The 27,810-nt window shown below is 47.6% G+C and overlaps 1 protein-coding gene across 1 annotated transcript; it reads left to right on the plus strand.

Annotated features, from left to right (window-relative positions):
• The first annotated feature begins 21 nt into the window (after window positions 1-21).
• Window positions 22-27,810, plus strand: ARL3 (ADP ribosylation factor like GTPase 3). Its single transcript, XM_050899347.1, has 6 exons — window positions 22-56; window positions 9,675-9,818; window positions 10,962-11,078; window positions 16,469-16,519; window positions 18,478-18,663; window positions 27,280-27,810. Exons 1-6 carry the CDS (start codon window positions 54-56, stop codon window positions 27,325-27,327), a joined length of 549 nt encoding a protein of 182 aa, XP_050755304.1. The 5' UTR covers window positions 22-53; the 3' UTR covers window positions 27,328-27,810.

Genomic DNA, 27,810 nt, shown 5'->3' on the forward strand with positions numbered 1-27,810 from the left:
GGCGGCGTGTGTGTGACGCAGTTGCCCATGGTAACCCCGGAGCCGCGCAGAGGATGGTGAGTGGGGCGGGGGGTGTCGGGCCCGCGGCGGGCGGCGAGGGGCGGGCGGCTGGGACAGGGGCCCGCCGGGCCGGGGCCGGGGCCGGGGCCGGGGCCCGGGGGGCCCGGGGGCCCGGGGCCGGGCCCGGCGGGCAGCGGACGGCTGGCGGCGCCCACCAGAGGGGCCTGGCAGGCCTCAGGCCGGGGGCGCCCACCGCGGGGGAGCGTGGGGTAATGGGAGCCGGAGACACCCACCCGGGGGTCTGGCGGACCTCGGGCCATGGGGCCGGCGTGCTTGGCCGGGGTTCACGGCAGGCGCTCTGGCAGGCTTGGAACCATGAGGGCTGGCGACACCCACCCAGGGGGTCTGGCAGGCCTGGGATCACCGGGACCGGGGGTGCCCACCCGGGGGGGCATGAGGGCCTGGGGCACCGGGAACCTGGTAAGGCAGGGGCATCCAGTCAGGAGGGCATGGGGGTCTGGGTCCATGGGGGCTGGGGGCAAGCAGCCAAAGGGATGCTGCTAGGGCTGGGGACGGTGTAAATTTGGGGCCTCCAGCCACGGGAGACCCTGGCTGGGGCTGGGGTCCTGGCAGGAGCTGGAGGCTATGGGGGACCCAGAGAAGGGGGTTGAGTTGGGTCCTGGCAGGGGCTGGGAGGCTTGAGGATGCTAGGGGGGACCTTTGTTGGGATGGAGTCACCCTGCCTGGAGTTGATTCAGTCAAGGTGTGGAAGGCATGATGGAGGAGTGGGTGCTCGGGAGGGCTGGGGAGCAGGATGGCAGTGGCCCACTTGGCCTGAGGAGGGAAGGAACAATGGAGAAGCCTGGCGAGGATGGAGGACAGTGCTCAGGGAGTGAGTAATATGGAGAGCCTGGCAGCATCTGCAACTGTGAAGGGACACTGGACAATCCAGCCAAGATGGGAGGGGGCTACCCTGGGGCTTGGATCCTGGCTACAGGAGTTGAGGGATCTATAGCAGAGCTTGCTGAGGTGGAAGGGCTGGTTGTTGATAAACAATCTTAGAAGGGGAGTTCAGTCATGGCAGAGAAAGCCTGGATGAAGGAGTTGGATGTTCAGGGATGGACAGGACTGAGGTGTGGTGCTCAGGGGCTGAAAGAAACCTGCCAATTGGGTGGGATGAACAGTCTGGTGAGTCACTGGAAAAACCCGGTCAACATTGGTTGGCTAGGATGGTTTGCTGGGATGTTGTGTGCTCTGGGGGTTTCTGCCAGGGGCTGGGGAGATGAGGGACAGTCTGGGCTGAAAAGAAGAGATAAGAATACACTGTGGGAAGGGCTGGAAGTGGAGTTTTGATGCTGACGAGAGAAAGAGAGGACCCAGGGAGGAAAGAAGTGTTCAAGGGGAGACATTATTTGTTTGAGAGGGAGCAATGTGGACTAAAGGGAGGAATTGGGGTCTTGGGTGCAGTGAAGGATCTGGTTAGGGTGGAGGGCAATCGTGGGAGACAGGCTGGGTGGTGAGGGTGTAGTGTAGTCTGAATTGAGGTTGGGGTAAGGTTGGATGATGGGCCGGGGTGTTGGATACAACTTGGGGTTTAGATGCCAGAGTGGTTGGGGTGGGACAAGTGGGATGCTGGCAGAGTCCAGCGAGGACTGGAAAGAAGGGTTGGGGCTGCTGGGTGAGGGGCGGTAAGAGAGAGCTGCGGTAGGTGGGGGAGCTGCTGCTGAGGATGCAGCGTGTGCAGAGAGCACAGGCAGAAGGAAATAGCAGTGGAGAAAGAGCTTTCCCAAGGGTGAAGCCGTGTTTTGTCCAGGAGCCCTCTGGACACAAGCTGGATTCATGCAAGTAGACAGCACAGGAGGAGGCGTAAGCAAGAGCGGCAAAGGCAGCTCCTCATCTTCACTGGGTTAATTCTGGCTGCGTCCCCACCTGCTGGGCCACAGAGAAAGAGATTGAGATAAGGTCTGTGGGATCTGCTCTATTTTAGATCGGTTGATGATGGAGCATGTCACACCAGACACCAAAGCCGTCACAGGATGGACATCTGCTGTAAAGATGAGGGCAGCTGCCTCCAGCAGTGCAGTGCTTTGTGGGACACATTTGGCCTGCAGCTGCTGCTGGCCAAATCTGTTCTTCTGCCTTGTGATGTCCTGATAAGCTGGTGTAGTCTGGGATCTGGCTGCTGTTACCCGAGTGCTTTGTGTGTGGAGAGGGCGGACTGGGTGTTTTCCAGTGTTCGTGTTATTTGATACAACGTTTTACTGCCTCTTTGTCTGTTTTCCATTTCTGGGAGTTATTTTTTTGAATTGCAGCCTCTCAGGCAGGGTGGGTGGCACTTCGGGGTGCCGGGTGGACTGGCTGGGCTGGCAGAGGACTGCAGAGCTCTGTACTGTCTCTCTAGATTCTCAACTTTCACTAAAACAGAATAATCCTTAGTGGTAGAAACTCTCTGAAACACCAGCAAATATATCCAAAGCAGCTATGGCAGCCTGGGGGTGTGGGTCAGCAGTCAGAAATGATCCAGACAGCTTGATGTAACAATTTACTGCTTGTCATCTGAGCCGTGGTAGCTGCCCGTGAGCGTGTTTCTGGCATGTCATGATTGCATTGGGAAGTGCTTAAACCCCCTTCAACAACTGCTTGCTCCAACTCCAGTGATAAGAGGGTTAATGCTGAGGTTTAAATTATTTCAGTGTTCATCCAAGTGAGTAAGTACTGAGGGGAAGTGTCTCCTCCTGCAGAGCATACCAGCATTTCTCACAGCTGTGGGGCAGGGGTGGTGGAAGGTCATAGGTGGAGCATGGTGGGAAAGATGAGCCATAAAACTGCATAGCATGAGGGATGTGTAGTGCTGAAGTCTTTGGCGCCGTTAAGCAGCATCTGTGGTGGGCGCACAGCAAGGGCGAAGGGAGGCTGCTACATGAAAGGATATGCTGCTTTCCAAAGTTTAGGAAATGCTGTGTGAAGCAGAGCTTGTGGCTTCCTCGTCACTGTAATAACAATCTTTACTGAGTGAGATGGTGTGTTATTGATAGATAACGGGGCCAGAGGATGGCCAGTGTTTTTCTAAAATCGTTGATTGAAGATGACATCATCGTGTCAAAACCAGGGTTGTCAAAGCATGGCCCCATTTTACAGTTGAGGAAACTGAGTCATGGAGTGTCTAGCTGACACTAGGCAGATCTGGTGGAGAGGATGAAATACCAGCATAGCGTAATGCATAGTTAGGCATCTTTCTCCTGGTCTTGAGCTCGTTTCTGGCAAAATCAGCATCTATTTGCTGTCTGCTGTAGGTGTACCTAGTACCCAGAATGTCTTTCTTTTGTCCCTTGTTGTTTGGCAGTAAGGCTCTATTTAAAATAGCCCCAATAAAAAAAAAAAGCTTTCAAGAGCTTTAATAGTCCCTCGCTGCTTTAGTTTCCCAGTACAGTTCCATGTCATGTTTTTGGTTTATTTTACTGATTGCTGAGACGTTGATGAGAGAAACTACCTGCAGATAGAACAGTATACCAGCAACTGGCCAAGACTTTCAAGTTCTGAAATAAGACAAAGACTGCTGACATTGTCCGGTGCTGGGCTTCAGCTCATCTCTGTCCAGGGCAAAATGCTTCCTTCAAACTTGCTAAAACCAGAGGAGTTTGATTTTTAATTACAAAAGGAGGATTCACGCTGGTATTGGTTAATATACCAAACCAGAAAGTGCTGTGCAACCTCTTTGACAGAAAACTATGTTAGTAGGTTTGAGCTGGAAAAACTCTGTAGGTGGCTCGACTCCATTAAATTTTGGATTTCAATGCAGGAAAGAAAGTCTGCATTGAATGACACCATATGGTGGAGACATGCAGCAAGCAAATGATTTTTTTGGGAGTTTTGCCAGAGTAAGAAGTATTGAATAAACTGCGCTCAATAGATTAATTTACTTCGGTTGTATTTTGAAAAAGACTGGGTGATTTTATGACCATTAGTGACATTTGCAGTTCTGCAGCCGAAGATAAAGGTAATCAAACATCATTCTTCAGGGCACCAGCTAATCAGTGCAGTTGTCAAGAAGGACTCCCCTCCTCCAGCTCTGTGTGCGCAGGATTGCACCCTGGACGACAAATGTAGCCTCAAATATCCACTGCTGAAGGCAGGATATTTGGCTCAGCTAAGCCCCTCGTCCTTCCCCATGTCAGCTTCTCCTGCGTGACTTTCTGAAATCGTCACATGCACCCTCTATCTTTAACTTACTCTTTAAAAATGGTGAACTGCTACCATGTTGACTAATTACAAGTAAATTGTGGGCCAGATCTGCACTAGGTGCTGTGCAGGCAGAACACGGAGATGTTCCCCATGCCGTGGAAATACGGTCTGTCTGAGGTGAGAGATAACCAAGTGATATGAGTAAGGAGAGTCCAAGACAGGTTCGAACTTGGCATATTCGCTGCCTAAACCTCATCAAGGATTGTAGGTGTGGCAGAGAAGGAATTAGCAGGAGAATCACGGCGTGGTTTTATGGATATTTTGCAAAGTTTCTCCCACGGTTGTAGGAAAGGCAGAAAGGTTTGAGAACGGGGCTCAGCAGTGCTGGGGCTGGCATCACAAGCCATGGGGAAATAGGAGCTGTCACCTCTATGGCAAACGTGCTTGGCTGGGAAGGGCCTTGGGGGTGAAGACAAGTGACTTGTGGTTGCAGCAGCAGGGAAGAGGGCGTCCGTGCAGGGGTGTAGAGGTGGGGGAGATGTGGTCACAGCGGCAGGCTGAGGTGCTGAGCTTTGTGGCTGTATTGCGTCTCGATGAATTGATCTGATTCTAGCTAAATATCCACATCTAGAAGATAAGCAATTGCTGGTGACTGAAGGTGGTTTTATTTTAAATTCATTATCTGAGCTTTGTGGCTAATAAAGTTAAACAGAATACATTTACTTCTCTTTCCTAATAGGAATCAACTGTGCTCTGCAGGGGCTTGTGGGCCATGCTTTATCCATGCCCCGTGTATCTAGCCCTCAGTGCAAGGGGAAATTGTTCTTTCCATTATGGCTTTATATTGCCAATCTGATACAATATTTAAACAGATTATCTCAATGGTCTGTTTGTCCCAAACCAATTTTTGCTTTGGCCTATAAAGTGAATCTTCCTTTCAGTGGCTTCTGTGGTACAGGATGTAGTTACATGCATCAACTAGTTCAAAAGACCCATATACAGCATGGATTTAAAGCTGAATAAACCCACAAAACCCTTAGCTAGGACTATAAATGTCACTGTATTTTTATATATGTCTGTATTTTTTTTTTTAAGAGAATAGGATTACTGCATGCAGCTATAACTGAAAGTCCTTTGATAATTCAGTGGGTATTTTAAACCTAGCAATGATATACTTTCATAAAACCACACATCCCTGTTTTCTGAAGGATGCTAATAAGATGGTTAGCTTTGCTTTCATGCTCAATGTGTTTATGAGTGCTCTTGCCCATTTAGTTGCATCTCTGAATTTAATGCCCCACTCTGATTTCATAGTAATTGTCAGGAGTCTTTTTTTCTTTCTGTATGTCCCCACTCACTGTCTGGAAAATGCAGTCTCCTCATTGCTGACCCCATCAGTCTGTCTCCTCATGGTGCTTGTAAAGAAAACCCTTTCCACCAAGGACAAAGATGTTTTTAAACAAGCCAATCTGACATAAAACATAGTTTGCTTAACCCAGAGGTGACCAAGAAGTAGTTGCTGGCTGACTGTGCCCAGCCTTGAGTTGCTCTGTGTGGCTGCCCTTCTCCAAAGGCTGCACGCACTGCCACGCTGTGCTGTTCATTATCTGAACAGCATCTGCAGTTCCCTTCTCTGTTACAGATGCCGCAGCCTGCTTAGTTTTGTGCAAATGACACGCTGCCCTTATACTCCTGTGAGTTGTCTCTGCAGCTCCTCAGCCAGCTAACATCTCCACCATCCTGCTTGAGACTTGTCCTGCTCCTCACTCTGGACACCCCAGTGAGCGAGTACCGCTGGCCTGGCTGCCATGCAGGCATCCTGGGCATCCTCCCTTCTCACTGCAGGTTAAGTCCCAGCATCGAGACATTTGTTTGCTGCCCTGCTTCAAAGGCCTGCTCCTCTCTTATTGCTTCTGAGCATCCTCTTTGCACCAGATCTTCCCATTTCATGGCTTTCTACCTGGCATCTCCCATCAATAACAAGGGTTTGCTTTCTGACTCTCATCAGCCCAAATTAGTTTCAATGTTGTGTTTGCAAGCAGAGAAGTGCTCATCCAGTGTGTATGCAGTAAGGGCTGCTCGTCCCACATAGTGGTGGCATGCAGCAGGAAACTCAGCTGAGTTATTTTTTCCAGTCTACTAAGCTATCAGGAAATGCTTTCTGTCTTCCTAGCCAGTGTGCTCATAAGACTAATTAAAAAAAAATGTTAGAAACCCGTCTGTGCATGGCTTTCCTTAATCCTAAATCTTCACTAACTAGAGGGAGAATGCTGGGTGAAGTTTTAAATAATATTTACAAAAGCGTAACAATCATAGTAACCAATACTATTATTTGGCTCTTGATTTAAGTTGTGTATACATATCATGTAACCTATGCCGTTGGCTACTGAAATAAAAGTCCACTTCTCTATGTTGGCTTGCTTGTCTTCCAGCCTTTTAAATCAGCTTACTTTATACCTTAGAGAATACTTATATTTCTATATATATCCTCTCTTCTATTGGCTACCCCAGATAATCCTGTGATCAGCCATGCAGCAGTGTCACTTGAGTAGAATATGGAACGATGCTGATCGTTTTCTCATAGGCTGTCATACTAGCCCAGAAATAGCATCCGTCTACAATGGGAGAAGCTCTATTAACATTTACAACTGTTCCTCTTCCCGACCCCTGAGAATTGCTCCGTGGTAGATAAGCAATACTTTGTAATACATTTCTTTGCGCTCAGTATTTTGGAGTTGAATTCTGAAATATAAAGGCTCCTAATCCTGATCTGCTCTGGGATACACTGCTCTGCTCTTAGCAAGTGGTGCTGTGAATAGGATTAGCATTTCAACAGCTTCTTTTTTTAACTGTGAGCAATAAACTAAAATAATAGGGCCTGATTCGGAGCTCTCTGATGTCAGCAGTAGTACTTTGGCTGGTGTGTGTTGGCTTTGGGTCAGGCCCATAAGAATGGGGAATTCAGTGTTTCCCTGGAAAGGAGGGAGAACGTGTGAATTTTAGAGTTCCTGCTGCTGTGGGGTCTGTCCACACCGAGCTGAAATCCATGGATTTACAAGCCCACAAACAGAACTGTAAATTTGACTGCAGGTGAAAAGAAAATGTGTTGCTAGTCCTGCGGTTAAAACTTGTGTTTTTTAATGATGTCAAGGGCACTTAGGACATGCATGTAAACAAGCAAGCATTAGAGGTATTTCTGTTGCTGTTCCTTTTCTCTTCCCTCAGACATGTGGAAGTACAGACCGTCATCGGGGCAGAACATTGGTTGGGCACTGCGGCCGGGGAGATGAGCTGTTGGGTTGGGAGGGTTTGCAGCAACTGGCTGCACTGAACACAGCCCTTCAAATTCATTAGCTACAGGCCCATGGCAAGAGCCAGCTGTGAGCATCTGGCCCTCAGGGCTCAGCACGTGATGTTACAAGCCTGTACACTTCAACTAAAAGCAGTTTGGGGATTTACTGTGCCTGCACTGTGCAGGCATGGCACCTTCTACCAAGCAGAGCCCGCTCCTGATTAACAGCTCTTGAGCGGGGCCTGGATTCCCAGTTTTTTACCAGCCTGTTTATGAAATAGGTGATACCCTGAGCCCACTTATTGGGCTGTAAGACTGCAGTTTTGCTGTTCCTTGCACGAGCTCTGAATTTCTGAACCTCAGCTTTCCAGAGTGCTTTTTAAAAGCACAGCAGCAGTGGCAATCCTGCAACTTTCTACAAATATCCTTCAAACCCATTTTACTAAGTTCCTTCTCTTCTCCCTGTTTCTTACACATCGTGCATGTGTTTTGAGCTGTGTCTGGTAATTAAGTGGAAAACCGATAAATTACTTGCAAATCGAAAATGCTTGGAGGGGTGGATTGAACCTCATGTGCATTTGAATCTCAGTGTGTTTTCATCCTGCATTATTGAAAGCTTTGGCATCGCAACCTGTAGCGCCGTGTCCTTTCCAAAATGCTTCCCGCCTCGGAGCGGTGTGATGAGTGTTCGAAAGCGGCGGTTTGCAAATGGCTGAGCTGGGGCTCTCCAGGAGTCAGCAGAAGGGCACTGCTACAGACGGGGGATGTGTTGCAGCAGTGACAGTTGTACCACGTCCTGCAGCTCTTTATGTTGAGGACAGGCTTCTGATTGCCGTGATCTGGAGGGGATCGGGAACAACCTTCACAGCCCAGTCTTTGGCTCCCAGAAGGAATATTTAGCGGGTGTAGTTCCTCATAGCAACAAAGCACTTCATGACATTTAACTGATTCACCCTTGCAGGTTGACAATAAGCATTGTCTCCATTTTGCAAATGGGAGAACAAAAAAGCTTGAGAGATGGGCCCCCGTGGGCCCAGGTTTATGCTGACATTTGAACTTTGTTCCTAGCTCTGGGTCTTAGTGGGCTTCAACATGGGAATTGTGTGGGAGAGACCGAGCAGGAGTCCTGAGGGCTCCAGAAAGGGCTGTAGGTGTATTCCTCTCCCGGATTTGCTCAGGCAAATTAGTTGCAAGAGCATCTGTGTCCCCAGGCTGGCTCTCAGTGTGGTGTGCACTGCTCAGGCTCCAAGGAGCGGTCCCTGCCAAGCAGGGGGCTGCAGAGCAGCGCGGCAACGTGTCCAAGGACACCCAGGCAGTTATGGACTCGCAGCCTGCTCCTGTGCCCTTGGCTGCAACTGCCCCTCTCCTCTGGGGCTGGGCTGGGCAGCGAGAGGCAGGTGGAAGTGGGGTGATTTGCATCTCTCGGTTATGTGCCGGGATCCAGAATATTCCTCCAGCCATTTTAGAGACGTGCAGGTCTCTGAGCAGTGGCACTGACAAAAGCTTGGGTGTGCTGCTGTAACGTGCGTGGTTGTAAATGAGCTGACCTGCATATTCTGTTTCCTAATCCTGAATGATACTGTCAGCTCAGAGAGCTGAGCCTGGCTAATGACTGAAATCCACTGTGCTTTTCTTAGCGAGGATGTGTGGTGATCTGAGATAGTTGTTAAGTGCTACATCCTGAGAATCAGAACTGCACGTGCCCCATGGGTCCAGCATGTTTTAGACAGATAAACGGGGTTTGAGATGATCAGGGAGTTACTATGAAAAGAACTGATGTCAGGTACGTAGTAACCTGCAGTTAACTAGGAGGGAGATTAAATTAATGGGGTTTTCCCTCTGATAAAGATAATGAAGAGCTCGCGAGGACTTGGTTTGCAGCTCCTACGCGTGATACGCGTAGGCGCTGTCTTCCTGGCACAGGGAATGCCAAACAGCTGTGTGACGAGCAATGCAGCCAGTGGTGCACTCCACTGAGCGACATTTGTGCTGAGACCTCGTTGATACTCTCCGACATGAAGGAAAATAGGGGCGAGGGGGAGGAGTAGAAGAGGAAATGGGAATAGGGGCTGCAGGAAGGGGTTCAAGGTGTCCTGGGATCCACCACCATACTGAACCCATTTCAAGGGAGGAGGGCATGGCATGGTGGAAGGAGAGAGTCGGGGGGAAGTAACAGCTATGATCTCTCTTGTGGATTTAGGGTTTACTGTCAATACTGCGTAAACTGAAAAGCGCGCCAGACCAGGAGGTGAGAATCCTCCTCTTGGGACTGGATAATGCAGGCAAGACCACACTCCTGAAACAGCTGGCATCTGAGGACATCAGCCACATCACGCCAACACAGGTGAGGAAGGCCTTTCCCTGCCCAAGGCAGTTCTTGTGGTCCCACCTGCCTTATTATACAAAGCACTAATGATTCAGCAGAGTATTTCAGTAAAAGCGGGAGCAACTAGAGCCTTGTGTACCATTAAGTTTGTGTGTTTTCTGCATAAGAGGAGGCTCCCTGAAGGAGCCAGAGAGCATCAGGCCAGATCTGTCAGGTAGTGCAAAAGTGGGTAAGTGCCGTGGAGTTCTGCAGAAGGCTTTTGGGTCATGCTAGGGTTGTATGGATAAGACTTTGTTCCTCTTGTCCTTGCCAAACAGGGGAAATGTACAGGGGATGCTGCAGCACTGGGCAAGCCCCTGTCTCCTTGCTTCTTTCACCCAGCTCCAAGGGTCCTGCATATTCCAGCACTCCCTCTCTGATGCCTCTAGTCCCCTTTCTTTGAGCCTCGGGGTTGGGGAGAGGGATGTCTCCCATCAGAAGCACTGCAGCATCGCTCCTGTGTTGACCAGAGGAGGTTGCTAGAGAGCTATGGGAGATGCTTCCCCTCACCCCATAGCTGCCTCCCAAAGCTCCCAGCCCAGACACCCCGATTCCAAGCCCCAGTCCCCTGGGTGGTGTGGCAGCATGTTGCCAGCCCATGCCACATCCTGTTTTTCTGCTTGAATGCCCTTTCAATTGGTGCTCTAATTGATGAAATGGACCCTTCAGACGTGCAGCTGTTGCTCTTTTAAGCCCGGCATTAGCTGTGTTGTGTCGAATTGAGCTGAGACCTCTGGCTTCGTGTTAGCTGGGACTCTGTACTCAGTTTTCACAAGCTCAACCCTGCTTCTTACAGCGCCCTTGTTTTCTCCTTATCTGCAGCTCTCCCACCTCTTCCTGCACCCACCCTGCTGAGCCCTCCCAGGGCACTAACTACATCATATGTCTCCGTAGCCATGACAGCATCAACCCTTGACCCAAGAACACTGGCAAACTGATGGTTTGGCGGCTGTGTTCACTTTTGCCAGCGCCTCTCCCACAGCCGATCCATCTTTGTGGCTGCCCAGCCCATCTCACTGCATGTTGCAGGCATGGGATATATAAGGTGTTAATGTCTGCTTATGTACGTGATCCAGCCATTCAGGTTTATGCTCTATGTGGCTTTGTTTCTGCTCTTTCCAGGGCTTTAACATCAAAAGTGTACAGTCTCAAGGCTTCAAGCTGAATGTATGGGACATAGGCGGACAGAGGAAGATCAGGCCATACTGGAGGAACTATTTTGAAAACACTGATATCCTTGTGAGTATTGGCTGCAGTTGAATGCTGTGTTCATGCAATGGCTTTCCAAAGTCTTAGCCAGAAATTCAAGAACAAGTAATGTAATGTCCCAGTCCTCAGCAACACCATCGCCATTGTAACAGGAGTTATTCTGAGTGAAATGGCAAGATTGGTTGGGTGCAGTAAGAAAAACACAGTGATGTTTGGAGAAATCATTCAGTTGTATGTTTTTACTTTCACAGGATGGTGCTGGTTATAGCCAGTTCCTTTCCTCTCATCTGAATCTCCTTCAAATGAAAGAACATTATAACTTGTAGTTTGCCCATCTATAGCTCCTTTCACTGGGGACTCTGGAGGCCTGTCATGGGCATTAGTGACCTAAGCCTCATGTGTAGAGGTAGGTCAGTATGGTGCTTTTTTTTTTTTAGGCGGGGAAACTGAGGCACACCAGAATTAAATGCTATGTCTGGCATCAGATAGGAAAGCTTCTGGCTGAGGGACACAGAGAGACCCCTTGGCTTTTCCTTTGGTCCTTTAATCATAAGACTGTCCTTTAATGTTTTTGACATCTTAGCTGCAATTACCTTACAATTAGCTACAAATGACTACAATTATGTTCACAGTGCAGGACCTTTGTGTTTCCATGCCAGAGCACGTTACCCTGGGACCCTCCAAGTGCTGTCCTGACTAGTTTCAAAGAGCACCTCTAACATGCAGCCACGTGTGCCAGGATGAAGGCAGGCTGGGGGCTCCAGGCCTCTCCCCACCCCAAGCAATGTTGCCTGTGGGAGCAGAGAAAAGGCAAGGTCTGCAGGGCTCCCATGGGAAACTGGGAAGTTCTCTCGGAAAGACGCCCTTCCTCCCTCCTGTCACACACATACTCACTAATGTCAGGAGCTTCAGTGCACTTCCACAGAAGGATCAGAGCAACTAGGAATAGGACTCTGCTCCAAGGCTCGTGTCAGGGTCCTGAAGGGCCTGGCTGCGGCTGCAGATTTAGAAAGCATTGTCCAAATGAAGCTGTTATTTAAATGGGACTAATAAATCCTCAGTAATCTGTTGTGCAGATCCCTCTTTTTCAGCCTTAATTTGGAATCTGGTGTTTGAGGGCAGCCACCACAGCATAAACCCAGTTGGTTGCTTTTGCAAAGAGTAATGGTGAGATCTTCCTAGGGGAAAGATCTGGGTTTGAGAAACTAGCAGGACACACTTCACGTGCTCCTCTGTGGCCATTGAGAAGGGGGACATGGCATGGCTGTGAGGTGATTGTGCCTATTGAGTCCAAGCTCTGCAGCTGTGTGTGGTGGGGAGGCAGTAGGTGTGCAGATCAAAGTCAACACTGCAAAGCAGCAGCTAGGGGATCTTTGCCTGCTATGGCAGGTGCTCAGGCTGCAGAGACTGCGTAACCACAAAACAATATCTGGAAGACTGCTGGCAAAGGCAATGAGCTACACCAGCCTGTGGGCTTCCACCCTTCCCAGTGTGTGCTGCATGGGAGGTGCAGAAATAAAGGTGAATTTGAAGACTGAAGGAGATGAAAGCAGTTGTTTTCCTTGCCCTCCTCCCACCCCAGTTAAAGCAATGTACAGAGAAAACCCTTCTTTTCATACAAGTAAGAAAATGGGTAGATAGAAGCAGAATCAGTTTGGGGGAAGCAGCAGTGTGAATCCAGAGGGAATAACTGGTGCGCACATGGACCTGAGCTCCTGTTGTGGTTTAACCCCAGCCGGCAACTAAGCACCACACTGGGGTGGGTGGGTTGAGATAAAGACAGTTTAATAGGTAAAGCAAAAGCCGTGCACACAAGCAAAGCAAAACAAGGAATTCATTCACCACTTCCCATCGGCAGGCAGGTGTTCAGCCACCCCCAGGAAAGCAGGGCTCCATCATGCGTAACGGTTACTTGAGAAGACAAATGCCATCGCTCTGAACATCCCCTTCCTTCTTCTTCCCCAAGCTTTATATGCTGAGCGTGACATCATATGGTGTGGAATATCCCTTTGGTCAGTTGGGGTCAGCTGTCCCAGCTGTGTCCCCTCCCAACTTCTTGTGCACCCCCAGCCTACTCGCTGGTGGGGTGGTGTAAGAAGCAGAAAAGGCCTTGACTCTGTGTAAGCACTGCTCAGCAGTAACGAAAACATCCCTGTGTTATCGACACTGTTTTCAGCACAAATCCAAAACATAGCCCTATACTAGCTACTACGAAGAAAATTAACTCTATCTCAGCCAAAACCAGCACAGCTCCCCTGCCTGCGCTCCATGCCGACACCCAGTCCCAGACTGGGAGCTGTTGGCATGTTAGTGCAGTGCTTTGCTATGTCCATACACACCAAAACTGGGATCAAGTATATGCTGATGACTCTCTGTCTTCTGCCAGCCCTCACCCCTGTTTTAGCCGGTAATTTTACCTTCTGACAAACCTGATGCAGGTTGTGCATCTGTAAATTGAGCCAACTTACCCCTCATGTTATTTCTTCATCCAGTCTCACCACTTGCAATTTCTGCCCAACCCACTTACTCCAGGTTTTGTTTTGGCATGTTGCTCAAAGGAGGCACCCAACTTTACAGGCATTTCTTTCTCAGGCTCCATTTCTCCAACATGGTCTGGTCACTGGCTGTTCAAACTGGCGAACTGTGCTACTGAGCAGCACAGCCAGAAACAGGCTCTTGTGTGGCCCTGGCCATAGAAGGAGGGTGGAGATGAGATACACTACAGTTCCCAGGACCCCCTGCTTCTGTCTTTTCCTAAACTATATTGCACAAAGCAGAAAGGACCCTCTAAAGAGTATTAAAAAGCAGGAAGTGATTGCAAATTCAAATCCATGCAGGTGCCTTTGAATGAGAGCTTGGTCTTGCATCACACACCTGTGATATTTGGAAGCGTAACCCAGGCAAATAAGGTGTGGATATCTGGCTGATTGCATATTCAGGCAGGCACCTGCAGCTATTTGGCACAGTGCTTTCTGGTTTGGAAGCAGGCACTCTGCACATACTTTACCTTCTCTGTGCTGTGCTTTTGTGGCTTTTGCCCCGAGCGCTGTTGTCTCCAATTCTCATCTTGCAAAATAGCTCCCTAGCAAGGAATGGAGTGGTGCAGGAGAAAGCCTGGCTGATTGGGACTCAGAGCTTTTCCTTGCCAGTTAGAGAAGCACCGTAATATGGGAGGTGCTGCCTTTCAGTTGAGAAGTAGCACTCGACTATTGTGTTCATGTGTTGCTAAGCTGCCCCTGAGATGTCCCAAAGGAGGACAGATGACAGTGCAGTTTCACCCCAGAGCACAACTGCCAGCCTTGCAGCTTCTTGTGGGTGTCGGTCTCTTCTCCCAAGTAACAAGCGATAGGACAGGAGGAAATGGCCTCAAGTTGCACCAGGGGAGGTTTAGATTGGATATTAGGAAAAATTTCTTCACTGAAAGGGTTGTCGAGCATTGGAACAGGCTGCCCAGGGAAGTGGTGGAGTCACCATCCTTGGACGTATTTAAAAGACATGTAGATGTGGCGCTTAGGGACGTGGTTTAGTGGTGGACTTGGCAGTGTTAGGTTAACGGTTGGACTTGATGATCTTAAAGGTCTTTTCCAACCTAAACAATTTTATGATTCTTCCTTTCTTTTGGTCTGTGTTTCCTACCCCAAATGGGATGCACGGGGGTGGATGCTTGGGAGGGGCAGAGAGGACGGACGTAGCTGATACAGTGTTGGTGCACGTGCTTGGGATCACATTGCGGGGAGAGGCTGTGTGCCACGGTGTGCCCACGGGCCTTTCCCCATCACGTGGACCAAGTGCGTGCACTGCTGACACATCCCCACGCAGCTGTGTCCAGCCCTGCTGCGTGTCCCCCAGCCTCTGTCAGTGTGCATCAGCCGGGCTCCGGGAGGACCGCAGACCCCAAGTGATCAGCAGAGAGGTCTGTGAGGTTGCTGGGTTACCTCCTCAGGCCTGGCATACAGATTCTCCTGCTGTGTGTTTGGTCCCATTTCAAACAACTCTAACACTGCTCATTAAGGGAGTGCCTACAGTTTAATAGATATTGCTGCTAGAGATCTTCCATCCCCCTACTATTTGGTCAAAATTATCCTGGAAGCGTGGAGTCTTATGCTGAGACTGCCTGCAAGGATGCCATTTATCTTGATGGCAGGGTGCTGTGCTCATCTATTCCCTGAAAACCAGGCTGACACTTGCTCCCTGTAAGCCACCAAAGAGCATGCAGATGACATGCTAGCAGCTTCAATCACCGCTGATGGGGAATGGCAGGGACTGGAAGCAAAATGCTCAGTGTTTGTCACCAGTCCTGTCCCTGTCTGCTGTCCCAGCACCCTTCTTCAAAAACCTTCCCGTACCAAGTAATGAAAAAGGGATGCCAGGCTATTCTTGCCTGAGTGTTATACTGAGGTTCCCCATTTCTTTAGATGTAGCTTGATACGTATGCGCTCTGAACTGCAATAGCATTGCTAGGGGAAAGGAGGGTGGCTGGACTTACTAATTATGTATTTAGGAGGACCTTCGAGGAGCCTTTTAGCCTGTGCAGACCTAGAGCTGCCTTCACTGAGAAGGCTTGTTTGCATTTACAGGAAGAAATCAGCACGTGCCATACTGCTTGGAGAGGGTGGAGACCCCCTCCCACGGCAGGGAGCCTGCAGGCCGGGGGATCCACCCTTCTCCATACCAGGGACAGGTGTCTGGTTGGGACCTCCTTGTGGACCATGAGATGCGGTGCCCAGCCCTGAGAGGGTGGCAGGACTCTGCTGTCAGTCGTTGTGAGCCGGCTGCTCCCTGTCTTCTCCATCATCCTGGTGGACAAGCTGGCAGCTGAAGATGGAGGCTTGCAGGCTGGATCCAGCCCTCCTCCCCAACCACCTGCTCCAGGAGGTTGCAATAGGATCGCCTGATGGAGAGGAACTCAATGTCCCCAATCTTCATCTGTCCCCTCAATGCCATTGTGTGCCTTGGTGGCTTTTTGAGGAGGTGATGCGTCCTGCTAGAGGGCAGCATGGCACAGTCACACCAGTGCAGTGCTTGTACACTGTTTGCTAGGGTGAAAGACCATGTCTGGCTCGCCAGGTTTTGTCCTCCTGTGCTCAGCTTCAGCTTGTAAGCCGGTCATTTGAAAAGATACCAGGCAGTCTCCTGTTCTCTTCAGATAATAGATGCTGTGGAGATGGTGAGAGCATCGCCAGTACTGCCCCCAGCTCCTTTCTGATCCTACCCACATGGCCGTCCACCCCCACCAGCTTTAAAAGAGGTAGTTCCTCTCCTTTCAGAATGTCATGAAGTTTTGTCAACATTTGCTATAAATAATACCGGGGATCGTTGTGCCCAAAAGCATAATTATTAGGCTCAGCTCACTTAAGCACATGATACTGTGGAAGAGTGTCTTCTGGGACGAGTAACTTTTCCTCTCACTGCTTTTTCAGATCTATGTCATTGACAGTGCAGATAGGAAGAGGTTTGAAGAAACGGGTCAGGTAAGTTACTTACGCCCAGCTTCCTTTGAAGTAACTCAGTGCTTCTGAGTGCCCCTTTCTCACAAAAGTTAGGAATATGATTTTGTTGTTTATGAGGGAAATTTGCATTTCAAGAGACTTGCCTTTCAACCTCAATGCAGATTATTTTGGTAGATGTGAAACAAGGAAAATAGGTAGCCTAATTCCGTTTAAATAGAACGGTTTTCATTAAAGTTATACAATAATAGCAAATGGAGCCTAATACTGAAAGCAAAAACTTCTCTAAGTCCTTTAAACCTTGCCAAACCAAGACCCTGAGGAATCCTATTTTCTTATTTACAAAGTTGAAATGGAAATCATATTGACTTGATTGTCTTTTGGATGTAATTGAAAAAAAACTAAGAACTTTGTAACTAGGACTGGCCAGAAAATAAGATTTCCGTTTTGCAAAGTTTTGATGTTTTGTTACATTTTGTGTTTTAGGATGGAACAAAAATAGGACTTTTGAACTTTCTTTTGTCAAATTCAGAAAGTGACAGTGTCCCAAAATAGCTGGCAACAGATTTACCCCCCAGAAATGGGAGATTTAGTTTAAAGCCCTCTGTTTTGCCTGATTTGAAGGAGGCACTTGATCTTTCGCCTCTCAAGTATCATGGACACACCCTAACAGCAGAACTGTTGGTTGTTCTAGGGATGGGGGGAATCTTTCCCCTGTTGGAGCTATTTCATTTTATATCAGTAATTAAATATTCATTGGGCAAAAGAGAGGGAGAGGAAGCAGAAGCTTAGAGCACTTGCCTGAGTCAGGCGGAGTCAGCCTGGACCCCTCATATTTCCGCAAACACTTTTGGTTTCAATAAATCAGTCGTGTCAGATGAAAGACCCATTTTGTTGAAAAATTCCCAGCCAACTCTGTTTATAACTCCATTCTCTCGTCCTGGTTTCCAAACCAAACATTGCTTTTGGGGGGAGGGAGTCAGATTTCTACTGCAGTTTAGCATCTCTCTGACTGTACTCATTTAATCAAAAAGTTTCTAGCCACTGGATGAAAGATGTTAGGACAGTATCTGAGAGCATGAGACCTTTCCAGCTAAATAAGGAGCCCACAAAAATCTCATGTACTCATCTATCTGCAACGCCAGCAGTCCCTACACGTTCAAGTTCTGCTGGGTTTGTCGTATGTTCACATAGGGAAGTGACTTGAGACTGTGTGCTTGTTTCACATGAGGCCATTGCACAACCCTAGACATGAAGAATTTCAGCCATCGTTGATCCACTGCAGATTCAGATTTGACCTATTAAAAGAATCTCTTTGAGTCACCCAGTTTTGAATGAACAAACTCATTTCTCAAGATGCCACCCAATGCGTGCTGTGCATATGGAGCCAAAATCCAGCTAGTAAAGCTGATCTAGCTTGTCTTCAGCTAGCCAATGCCTTCAAAAGCACCAGCACTTTCTTGTGGGAGGGACATTTCCATTTCTGGGGAAAAAAAAGAGTCCTCTCCTGCTCAAATTGCAGCGTATAAAACTTGGAACAAAACCCTGAAACTCATTGTTAGCAAAGATATCGGGGCTGGTGTCAACGGCTGCTCAGGTACAAATACCAGTCAGGCAGTAACTTAAGACAGATTCCTCATACTGCCAATTTACATGTTTTTTGCTGTTTCATCAATTTTGGTCTCCTAGGAGCAGGGACTGGTAAAACACAGAGTTGTAGCCTTTAAGGCAACTGCTAATTTCAGACCAAGACGAAGATTTTTGTAACCTGTAATTGGAAGAAATAGCTTTTGAACCTTGGGCAGAGATGATTGTATACATTTTTGCTCTCTTATAATAAGATCTAGGTTTCACTGGAACACACTCTTCTAGCATTTGCCCTAAATATATTTCTAATTAGAGACAACCACTGGTGGTTGAAGGTTTTCTTCCCTTCCCTCTCTCCATCTTCCCCCCACCCCGCTCCCTTGTAAATGATATAGGAGCTGGCTGAGCTTTTGGATGAAGAAAAGCTTAGTGGAGTCCCCGTGCTCATATTCGCTAACAAGCAGGATTTGCTGACGGCTGCCCCTGCTTCGGAGATTGCTGAGGGACTGAACCTACACACAATCCGGGACAGAGTCTGGCAGATCCAGTCTTGTTCAGCTCTTTCAGGAGAGGGAGTACAGGTGAGACTCTGGAGAAGGCTTGCTGTGCCAGCAGGCCATCTGTAAGAGATTGTTGTCTGTTGATCTGCAGGGTGGGGCTGGACTGGCTGCCTCACCAAGGAGGGTCAGCGCAGCCAAACCCTTGCAGCACAGAATGCGGGGGGCGCGTGTCTCGTTGCCTGTGCAAAGGGAAGGGGGAGCTGTGGGCCCTTGGGATCTCTCCATCCCTGGGAAAGGGGAGAGCGATTGCCTCCCCACCCAGGACCCCTTGGCTGGGCCAAATGAAGACACTGATTTATTTTAAAGAGACTGCTGTCAGGTTAATCATTTTCACAAAACAAATCATCTTTTACTATTAACCCCTTTGACTGTTATGAGTGTGCACTTTAGAAATCTGATTTACCTTCGATACTGATGTCATTTGGCATTTCGCTCAGCCCAGGCGCCAGAGAGAAACCAATCAATTTTTCTGATCCAGAGAAACGCAAGAGTTGCACATGGGGCAAGGACCACTTCTAACGGCAGCATGTGGGGCAGCAAAAACCCACCGAGGGGGCTGAGCTGTGTTCCTGTGCTGAACTGTAATAGCTGTGTCTTGGGCTCCTGTGCTGTAGCCAGTTCCCGCAGTATAGTAGCTCTTTGTAATGTAAATGGGACCTAGGTTTGTTTATTTCACTCTTAGGCTTTCCTGAATTAATGAAATATTTGCAGTGCTTGCAATCCGAGCAGTTAGGAGTACTCCCTTCACTGATATTTAAAGAAACAGAATGGTGAAGACATTTATCTTCATTGCAGTTTCAGTAAAACCTTATTTGCAGATGCCACAGGATAGTCAGATCTCAAGCTGAGTATGAAGAGTCGCAGAAGCAGCCCGCAATACTGAGTGGGCAGTAAAATGGCAGATGAAATCCACTGTTGACAAGTGCAAAATAATGCACATGAGGAACAACAATACTAACTATACACATACGATGATGGACTCAAAATTAGCTGCCATTACTCGGAAGCAGATCGTTGGGAACAGCAGCTTAGTGCTCATCAAAGGCCAGAGAGGAAAATCAAATGCTAGAGAATTATCAGAAAGCAAACAAGAAACATCCCAGAAAACATTTCTTTTGTAGCAGAATAAAGGCATGGTGGGCCCATACCTTGAACATGACATTAATTTCTGCCTCTGCCCCATCTAAAAAGATTTTAGTAGTAGCAGAATCATAGAGTCCAACAAAAAATTAGGTTGAAGGGTCTTCAGGAGATCTTCAGACCAACCTCATGTTTAAAGCAGGGATAATTGCGAGTCTAGAGGAGGTTGCTGAGGGCCTTGTCCAATCAAGTTATAAATGTCTCCAGGCATGGAGATTCCACAGCCTGTCTAGCTAACCTCTTCTAGCACTTAACTACTCTCATCAGAAAAAATATTGTCCATATATCTGCTCAGAATTAGGAGAGATTTGAGAATCCTCTGTCGAGAATGATCAGTAGCACAGAGTGGCATCTGTACACAGGGATAATAAATAAATTAGGACTTGCAGCTTGGAAGAGAGAGGACAGAGAGTGGGAACATCTTCAGGATTTATAAAATAAGGTATAAAAATGTCAGATAGACTGTATGCTATTTTTCACCTTGCTAGGGGAAGGGCGTTCCTAATGAAATAATCAGACAACAGCTTAAAAGAAATAAAAATAAGTGCTTCTTTGCAAGTTGCGTAATTAAATTGTGGATCTCATTGGCACAGGATGTAATGGAGACCAAAGGTGTCAGTTGGTTCAGAAAAATACTAAGTGACTTTCTGAAGAAGAGATCCGCAGGCAATCACTGACCACTAAGATCTGGAGGCAGCTTTTGAATGAGGAAGAGCTTGGGCCATGGACTGGGAGGGAAGAACAGAGCAAGAGAGATCCTGTTCCTAAATGTTCTTTCCCTTGGCATCCAGAAAGGGGATGCAGGCCTGGATGGACCATTGGTCTGACCCAGTACAGCAGTTCTTCTGATTTAAAATTCTTAACCTGATGTTTAGACCTAAACGTAGTAGATGGTGTCCTCCAAAGGGCCTTTGTTTAGTTAGCTAAGATACAAATTCAGCTATGTTGCAGCCAATCTTGTGAAAGGCTTCAACTCTAATCTTTATTTTGAAGTGGTGGTGGTAGAGGGAAATGCATTCCACAATGCCAGTGTATATTCAAGTCCAAAGAAATGTGATCAAGAAAGTGAGGCTGCAGTTCATAGGGTTGCACAGGCATAGGTCACCTTCTTCCTTCCTCCAGGCCCTCCTCTAGTTTATGGAAGTCCAAGTGAGCTCTCCAGCTGCGAAGGGGCAGTAAAGTGGCAGATGAAATTCAGGGACGCGTGTTGGATGTGGAAGAACTAAATGATAGAAAGTGGCACTTTCTGTTCATGAGCTTTGAAAAACGGCTCCTTCTCAAGCTGATCTGTGGGCTCTCTGGAGTGGCCTGCGCACTTCTTCATTGATAGCGCCTTCTTACTGTGCCTTCTCCTTGAAGTACAGTGCATCCCTATACATTCAATAGAATAAAATACGCAGCCCAATACCCTTTACTGGGGAAATGAAATCTGTTTCTGCATTCACTTCCAGAAAACAGAAGACAAGAGCTAAATAAAAGTATTTGCAGGCCTTTTGTTCATCATGCTTATCTACACGAATTAATTTAGATGCAGGCCAGATAATGTCCCGCTTTGTTGTCCACAGTCTCATTGCCCTAAATACTGCAGCTTATTCCATAAATGATTATTGCAGAAGGGTCAGGGAAGTTGCAAACTCTCTACAGCTTATAGAAAAAGAGCCCCTGCATTTCTCTTCTGCCATAACTCCAGCCCTGTCAAATCAGACAGCAAGAATGCCAAGCTCTCCCTTTCCTTGGAAATTCATTGAACAAAATGGTTTGGGAGATGGCTTTTAAACTAAATCTGGATCAGCCCAGGAAGAAATGGCGTCTTCAGTCCTGGGACTCTAAGGAGAGGTCAACATGCTCAAAATTTAGGGGAATCAAGAAGAACTTGTTTAAAGAGTGAGATTAAGAAAGATATTTTTGAGGATCGTAGTACACAATATCTCTACCAGTGGCTCAGAACGGGAGCTCTCTGTGTAGTTAAATCTCAGGTCACTGCTTTAAGGACTTCTGTGAGAAATGACAATGAGTGACAGCAAAATAAATGAAGACGTGGAAGCATCAGGTATTCAGAATGAAAGCCAAGGAGCGAGCACGCTAACCATTGCTGCTGATGGAATGTATTAGCTAGAGTAAAATTGGAGACATTGCTGGCAGATTTTGCAAGGAGGAGTGGTGGCATATCTAGTACTGAGTACATGCAGGAACAGAGTTCATAGGGGAAGATTTTTGTGATAGCTTGAAGGAAGAGCAATGAGCAAAGATAAATAATGCCAATACATGAAGGAGAAATAGTTTGAAGGTCATTTAATTAGTTTAGCTGCTAGCACCATGGTGTATAGAATTGGGTAGTTAAGACTGGGGATTTCAAGGTTAATGAGATTAGATTATGGTTAATAGAATGATATAAATTTAGAGAATTTAACTATTATTTGAAATGGGTTATTTAATAAAACTGTTAATTAAGGAGGGAATCCATATTGTCATCTTCTCTTTTAAAATTAACCATTGGGGACTCTGGAAAAGGGGCCCAGCAATGTCCTGGGCAGGCTCAGAAGAGAGGTGACTGGGTTAACTGGAAACCCCATGTAGTGTCCTCTGGACGCCGGCTGGTAGCCCCTGTGATGCCAGCTGAAGACTTCATTACCTCCTGACTGTAACCGTGGGCAGCACTTGTCTTGTTAATCAGACTTCATGGTGCCATTGACAGAGGAGTTGTATCCCTCATGCTTAGAGGCTTTTTCAAGCAAAATGTCTGCTTGGGTCTGATTTTATCCTTCAGCCCTAGCTAGGAAAGCAGGAAAGCCTTTTCTCCCCGCCACAGCCATTTGGGCTCTGCCTCTGGAGCAGAGTCCTGCACCGGCTTGCACCAAGACCCTTGCACAGGGTACAGCAAGAGAGGGAGGTGATCGCCGATGTCAGCAGAGAAACATAAGGGAACTGTTGCCTCACAACGGCTCTCTGCTGCCATGTAGGCTCTCTTGGGGTTGTGTTTTGTGACCAGATCTCCAACTGTAGTCCTTGGCCGGGCTGGCAGGGAAAGCAGGCAGGAAGGACTCCCCTGCTTTGCAGCCTGCCCTCTTGCTGGAGGTGTTATTTAGGGGCCAGGGTGTGTATTAAACATGACTCAAGGCTTTGGACCAGTCCATGCTCTGCAGCTTGTTTCTTGTCTGAAGCAAGAGTCTCCGATCAAGGCAGCAGGAGCTCAGCCTGCCCCGAGGAATCGTCCTCCAGAACGATGCTGCGGCGTATTGTGTCCAGAGTCTCCCAAGCATAATGGCCCCCTGGAGACCATTAAAAGCCAGTGGAACTGAGAGTAGCCACTAAACTTCTCTAATTTATGCCAGAGCTGGTCTGGCCCAAAGAACTGTGGGAAGGGCTGAGCCGCCTTCTCCTCCCTGGCTGTTTCAACCTACTTGAGAATGAAGCCCAAGACCTAAGTTATGCTGATGCTGCGATTCCGCACTTTCATAAGGGCAAGATTCAGAATAGGACCCGCCGGCAATGTTGTATCCTCAGAGCTAGATTTTGTCTTAAAGATGTCTTAGCCAGGGCAGGCTAGATGGGGATCTTCCACATCTTAACAAGGTTCTGGGGCTACTTGTAAATGTGATTTAAAACCAATTTCGATGACTGCAGCTCTCCTGGGGCAGGCAGAGCTGGTGCTTGTTGAGGAAAAGCAACCGTGTTTCCAGATTATGGCACAAAGTCTTGTGATTTTTAAGCAGGGTAAGGAGGGAGTCTGCAGTGCTGCATCAGGGATACAAGGTCTCAGAGGACAAAAGAAAAGCTTGCACCCAGGCAAAAAACAATGGATAATGTACTTGCGGGAGCCTGTAAAAGCCAGCCTGTATGATGACTGGAGGTGCAAAGAAATGACAGATAATGAAGGCACAGTCCTAGCTGTGCAGAGGGAGAAGAAAGTGACAGTTAAAATAATGCATACCAAAAATGCTAGAGATGGAGAATTTTGCACTTGCCTGACCCAATTTGTTATGGCAGACAGAGGATTACATGAAAGGATTAAGCTTTGCTGTCCTTAAGGTCACATTAGGGGTCACAAGTTTGTGGCCTTGCCTGATCCCTGGCTTGCAGGGGAGCAGAAATCGGGAGGCTTTTTATGGGGTTGGAAAGGACTTGTTCGCTGTGTTTGAAGTCAGATTACTTCACTCCCATAGCCGCAAAGCTGATAATGCAGAGAATAAGCAAGCAGTGGGCTAATCTCAAGCAGGACTTTTTATTTCTCCCGGGGAAGGCTCTACCAGTCCTTTCCCAAAGGGCGTTAGAGTACAACTCCCTTGGCACAGTAGCAGATGTGACTGCAGCAAGGCGGGGTTGTGCCGAGCAGCATTTCTCTGCAAGGAGCATTATCCTCTTCCCTGGAGTTCTCTCTCTTTGCTTTGGTAAAGTTTACTAGCTGCTCGTTAAGGAGCTAAGAGAGGCAAAGCTGAAAGATCTGAGATCTTTCCCTGGCTAAGTTTTCCCAGGGTTGACTTGAGGCTGGAATACTAATATTGTATCCGTCTCCATCCTCCGAGTACCTGCCAGTGTCTCTGTGTCTCAACAAAGCAGCGCAAGGACATCTATCAAGATCTAAATGTTACTGTAGGGATTGTACTTTCTGCACAGAGCCATCTTTTAAGCATGCAGGTATAGGGACAGAGTGTGTAGGGACAAAGGATGACAACAGTTGACTCCTTGTGGACTTGACTCTTTCAAGCACCGTTTCCTCCTTCCCATGTGCCTTCCCCATAGCAGTTCTTTGTGTTTTTAGCAGCTTCCCTGGATTTCTCTATCTTACCAACCCTCCATCCTGCGTCAAACCTTAGGTAGAAAAACTGCAAACGTACCTTTTAGTTTCTTTTTCTTTCCATTGCATTTGCTATTCTCCAAAGCATTTGGGGACACTGCAGAACGCACACGCCCCAACAAAGTTGCACCAGAAGCTGCAGATGTAGCTGCGGTGTGGCTGTAGATGAGGAAGGTGTCTCACACATACCTCTTTGATACAACACACGTAGAGCTGAGCATGTTCATTTTCCCTTTATCACTGTCAGGCAGGGAGATATTTATGATTAAGTGTGATTTTTCCTGTCAGTTAACTCATGCCAGAAGAGAGTTTTTTAAATCTATTCCTGCTTTAAAAGTTCGGTGACCTACTTACGTATTTCAAGCCTGTTTGGAGTTCACCTTTCCTCTTGCATTTTGCTATGTCATTCTTTTGCCCTCATTATACGCTTGATGCAGCCAGGCTCCCAGCCATGGTAAATCCCATCATAAACTCTGCTTTATGACCCTCGCCGTGCTGGTGCTGAAACGGTCTGTCTTTCCCCTTCCCGAGCTCTTGAATGGCAGCAGCCAGAGTTTTAATCACTGTGAATTCAGGTTGTGGTCAGATTAGGTAGAAGATAGGATGCGTGTTTGTTGTTTTGCAGTGATGTATTGTTTCTGGGATTACTGTGCTGAATAGCAGAGGGTGTCAGCTGATATTTATTACTTTAAGCTGTCTCAGCTGTTCTGGTTCAGCAAATAAACCTACATTCAAAATGAATGAGGAGCTCTGCTTGCCTTGTATGCCATGATGTGTGCAAATGTGATTATTGCTTCCGAGGCAGGGGAAGCTGAAATCATTGTGGGAGCATTTTTAGTTATTTATTTATTTTCACTCTTTGCAGGCAATCATGCAGATTTCTAAAGCACACAATCAAGCCAAAGGCTTGACACCTCTCCTCCTAGCCCCATTGTTAAACCCTGGCATTCCTCATGCTGGGAATCGCTTGCTCCCTCTCTCTCTAAAGTGATAAGCTTTAAACCATGCTATTGATTGCTTAAGGCATTACATGTTTTACACCTAGGTTATCAGTGTTATTGAAAGGGGAAGACACAAAGCTACTGGGCCTTAAAATGAATCTACCTCTCGTCTTTTCCCATTTGCTCTGAGGATTTCAGACAATTTGTTTTACACTGATCTCTGCTGTGGAGATAAATAAATGAAACTGGAGACATCAACCCTCCCCAAGGTTAGAGTTGGAAGTGTTATTAGTGTAGGGCCTCATGTGCACCCCAGGACAAGCTGGGCTCGCTTATTCTTTATTTAACGCAGCAACAAGGGCTGATTTCAGAAGTTGCTGCTCCCCTTCAGATAAGAAGTGTCACATAGCGCAGCTATCAAGGTGAATTGGTATTTTCAAGTGAGAACCTCTCTGCTCCTGATTAAGCCCTGAGGACTCCCTCTCTTCTCTCTTAACTCTTTAGCTCCCCTCCGACATGGCCACCACCTTCGTGGCTGAGGGGCAACATGGAGGCATGGCAGTGGGTGTTGGCTCACCCCAAGGGCCTGCCGTGCTGTGCCTTTGGCCGTCTGTCCTTGGGGCAGCTGAGGTCCTTGGCAGCCTTTTGGCAGTTTGGGGACAAGGGCATGGGAAGCCAGTGACACTGCTACCACGGGGCTAGCAGTGACGCTGGCCCAAAGGCTCTGGTCTTTCTTAGGGTCTAACTATCGTTTTAATGATCCAGAAATGACCATTGAACATAATACAGTGAAATCCCCCCTCCAGAACTCCAAAGTGATGTTTGCCCGATTTCCAAGCACAAAGATGTGCCACTCTCCTCTCATCCCCAAAACCCTACCTGCCTTCTTTCTGCCCTGAGCCTCCCTGTTGGCAGAGATACCTCGTAGGATTTGATGGGACGCCAATATGAGGAGATTGTGCATCTTGCACTCCGTTGTGCATCTCACAACAGATAAGTGACAGGAGCAGATAAAATGTCGCTTTGCCCTTCAATAGCATATCCCATTCTGGGATCTCAGCAATAAACTCACGACGTGGGTATTCACAGCACAAGTGTTACCATCCTGCTTGCAGTGGTCAGAGATGTCAGGCACACATTTTTACGGAAATACTCTAAAGAGCATATCAGCCTCTTAAAACATGACCACATCTGTTCTCACTGAACCCCTGTGGGACCCCTGAGGGCCCAGTTTCTGTGGGGGCCCTGAGGAACAGGGAGCAGGGTCCAGATCCAGTTATTGCAGTGGCTTTCATGGATCTGGATTTCAAGGCTTGCAGCTGAGCAGAGAATTAGAGCTGTATTCTTAACGGGGAGCTGACTGTATAATAAACTGCCCCCTAAAATCCATGGTCTCAAAGATAAGATGACTTGCCAGAGGTTACACAAATCATCTGTAGCTGAACCTGGAACTGAGCCTTCATCTGCCACTGATGTACCTTGACTGCAAAGTGATCCTTCCTTGAAGGATCTACACATAGCGCCATGACGAGACAATGATACTTTTTATGGTCAGATGAAAGATTTTATAACCTCTGTGTGACAACATCTGCCAAGCAAGGAAGCCTTTATTTTTTTAACCCACGGCAGTTTTGGGCACAGAGGGCGGGGGGGGGGGGTAGATGAGGAGACAGAACACAGTGCTTGCAGAATGGCGGTCGGGTGGGATTGGGGGATTCCTTTTCCCTTCACTTGACTAACATTGCCTTTCTCTATCTGAAGGACGGCATGAATTGGGTGTGCAAAAACGTCAATGCTAAGAAGAAATAAAGCGTTCTGAGCTGCATGGAAATGGAGGAGCGGTGGGAACAGAATTCTAGCCTGAAAACACTAATTTGCTGCTTTCTGACCAAATGTTTTTCCATCTGTGCACAGCTACAGCTGTTAAAAGAAAAAAAAAAGAGAGAAAAAAAGGGAACAACATCAGTTAAAACCTACTGCTGGATTTGGAACTTGACCTGCTCTTTAGTATCGTTTTTTATCCCAATAAAGGAATTATATATTTCCTCCCTATGCATAAATAGTATTAAATGTCTGATTAGCAAGCAAGTTTGTAAGCAGAAGCAAGACTGTGATTCAGTGTGGAGCAGAGGGAGCGGTGAGTTACTGTAGTTGCTTAGATGCATAGGACCAGGTTTGTGGTTGCTGAGGACATGCTCAGGTGTCAGTCACAGCTTCCCCTCAGTGACAGATAAAATGCGGTTGTGTTACCAATTGTGGGTAGTTTCTTAAAATAAAGCTGCTAAGGAGTCA

This window comes from Gymnogyps californianus, chromosome 6 (genome assembly GCF_018139145.2).
Source record: "Gymnogyps californianus isolate 813 chromosome 6, ASM1813914v2, whole genome shotgun sequence".
NCBI lineage: Eukaryota > Metazoa > Chordata > Aves > Accipitriformes > Cathartidae > Gymnogyps > Gymnogyps californianus.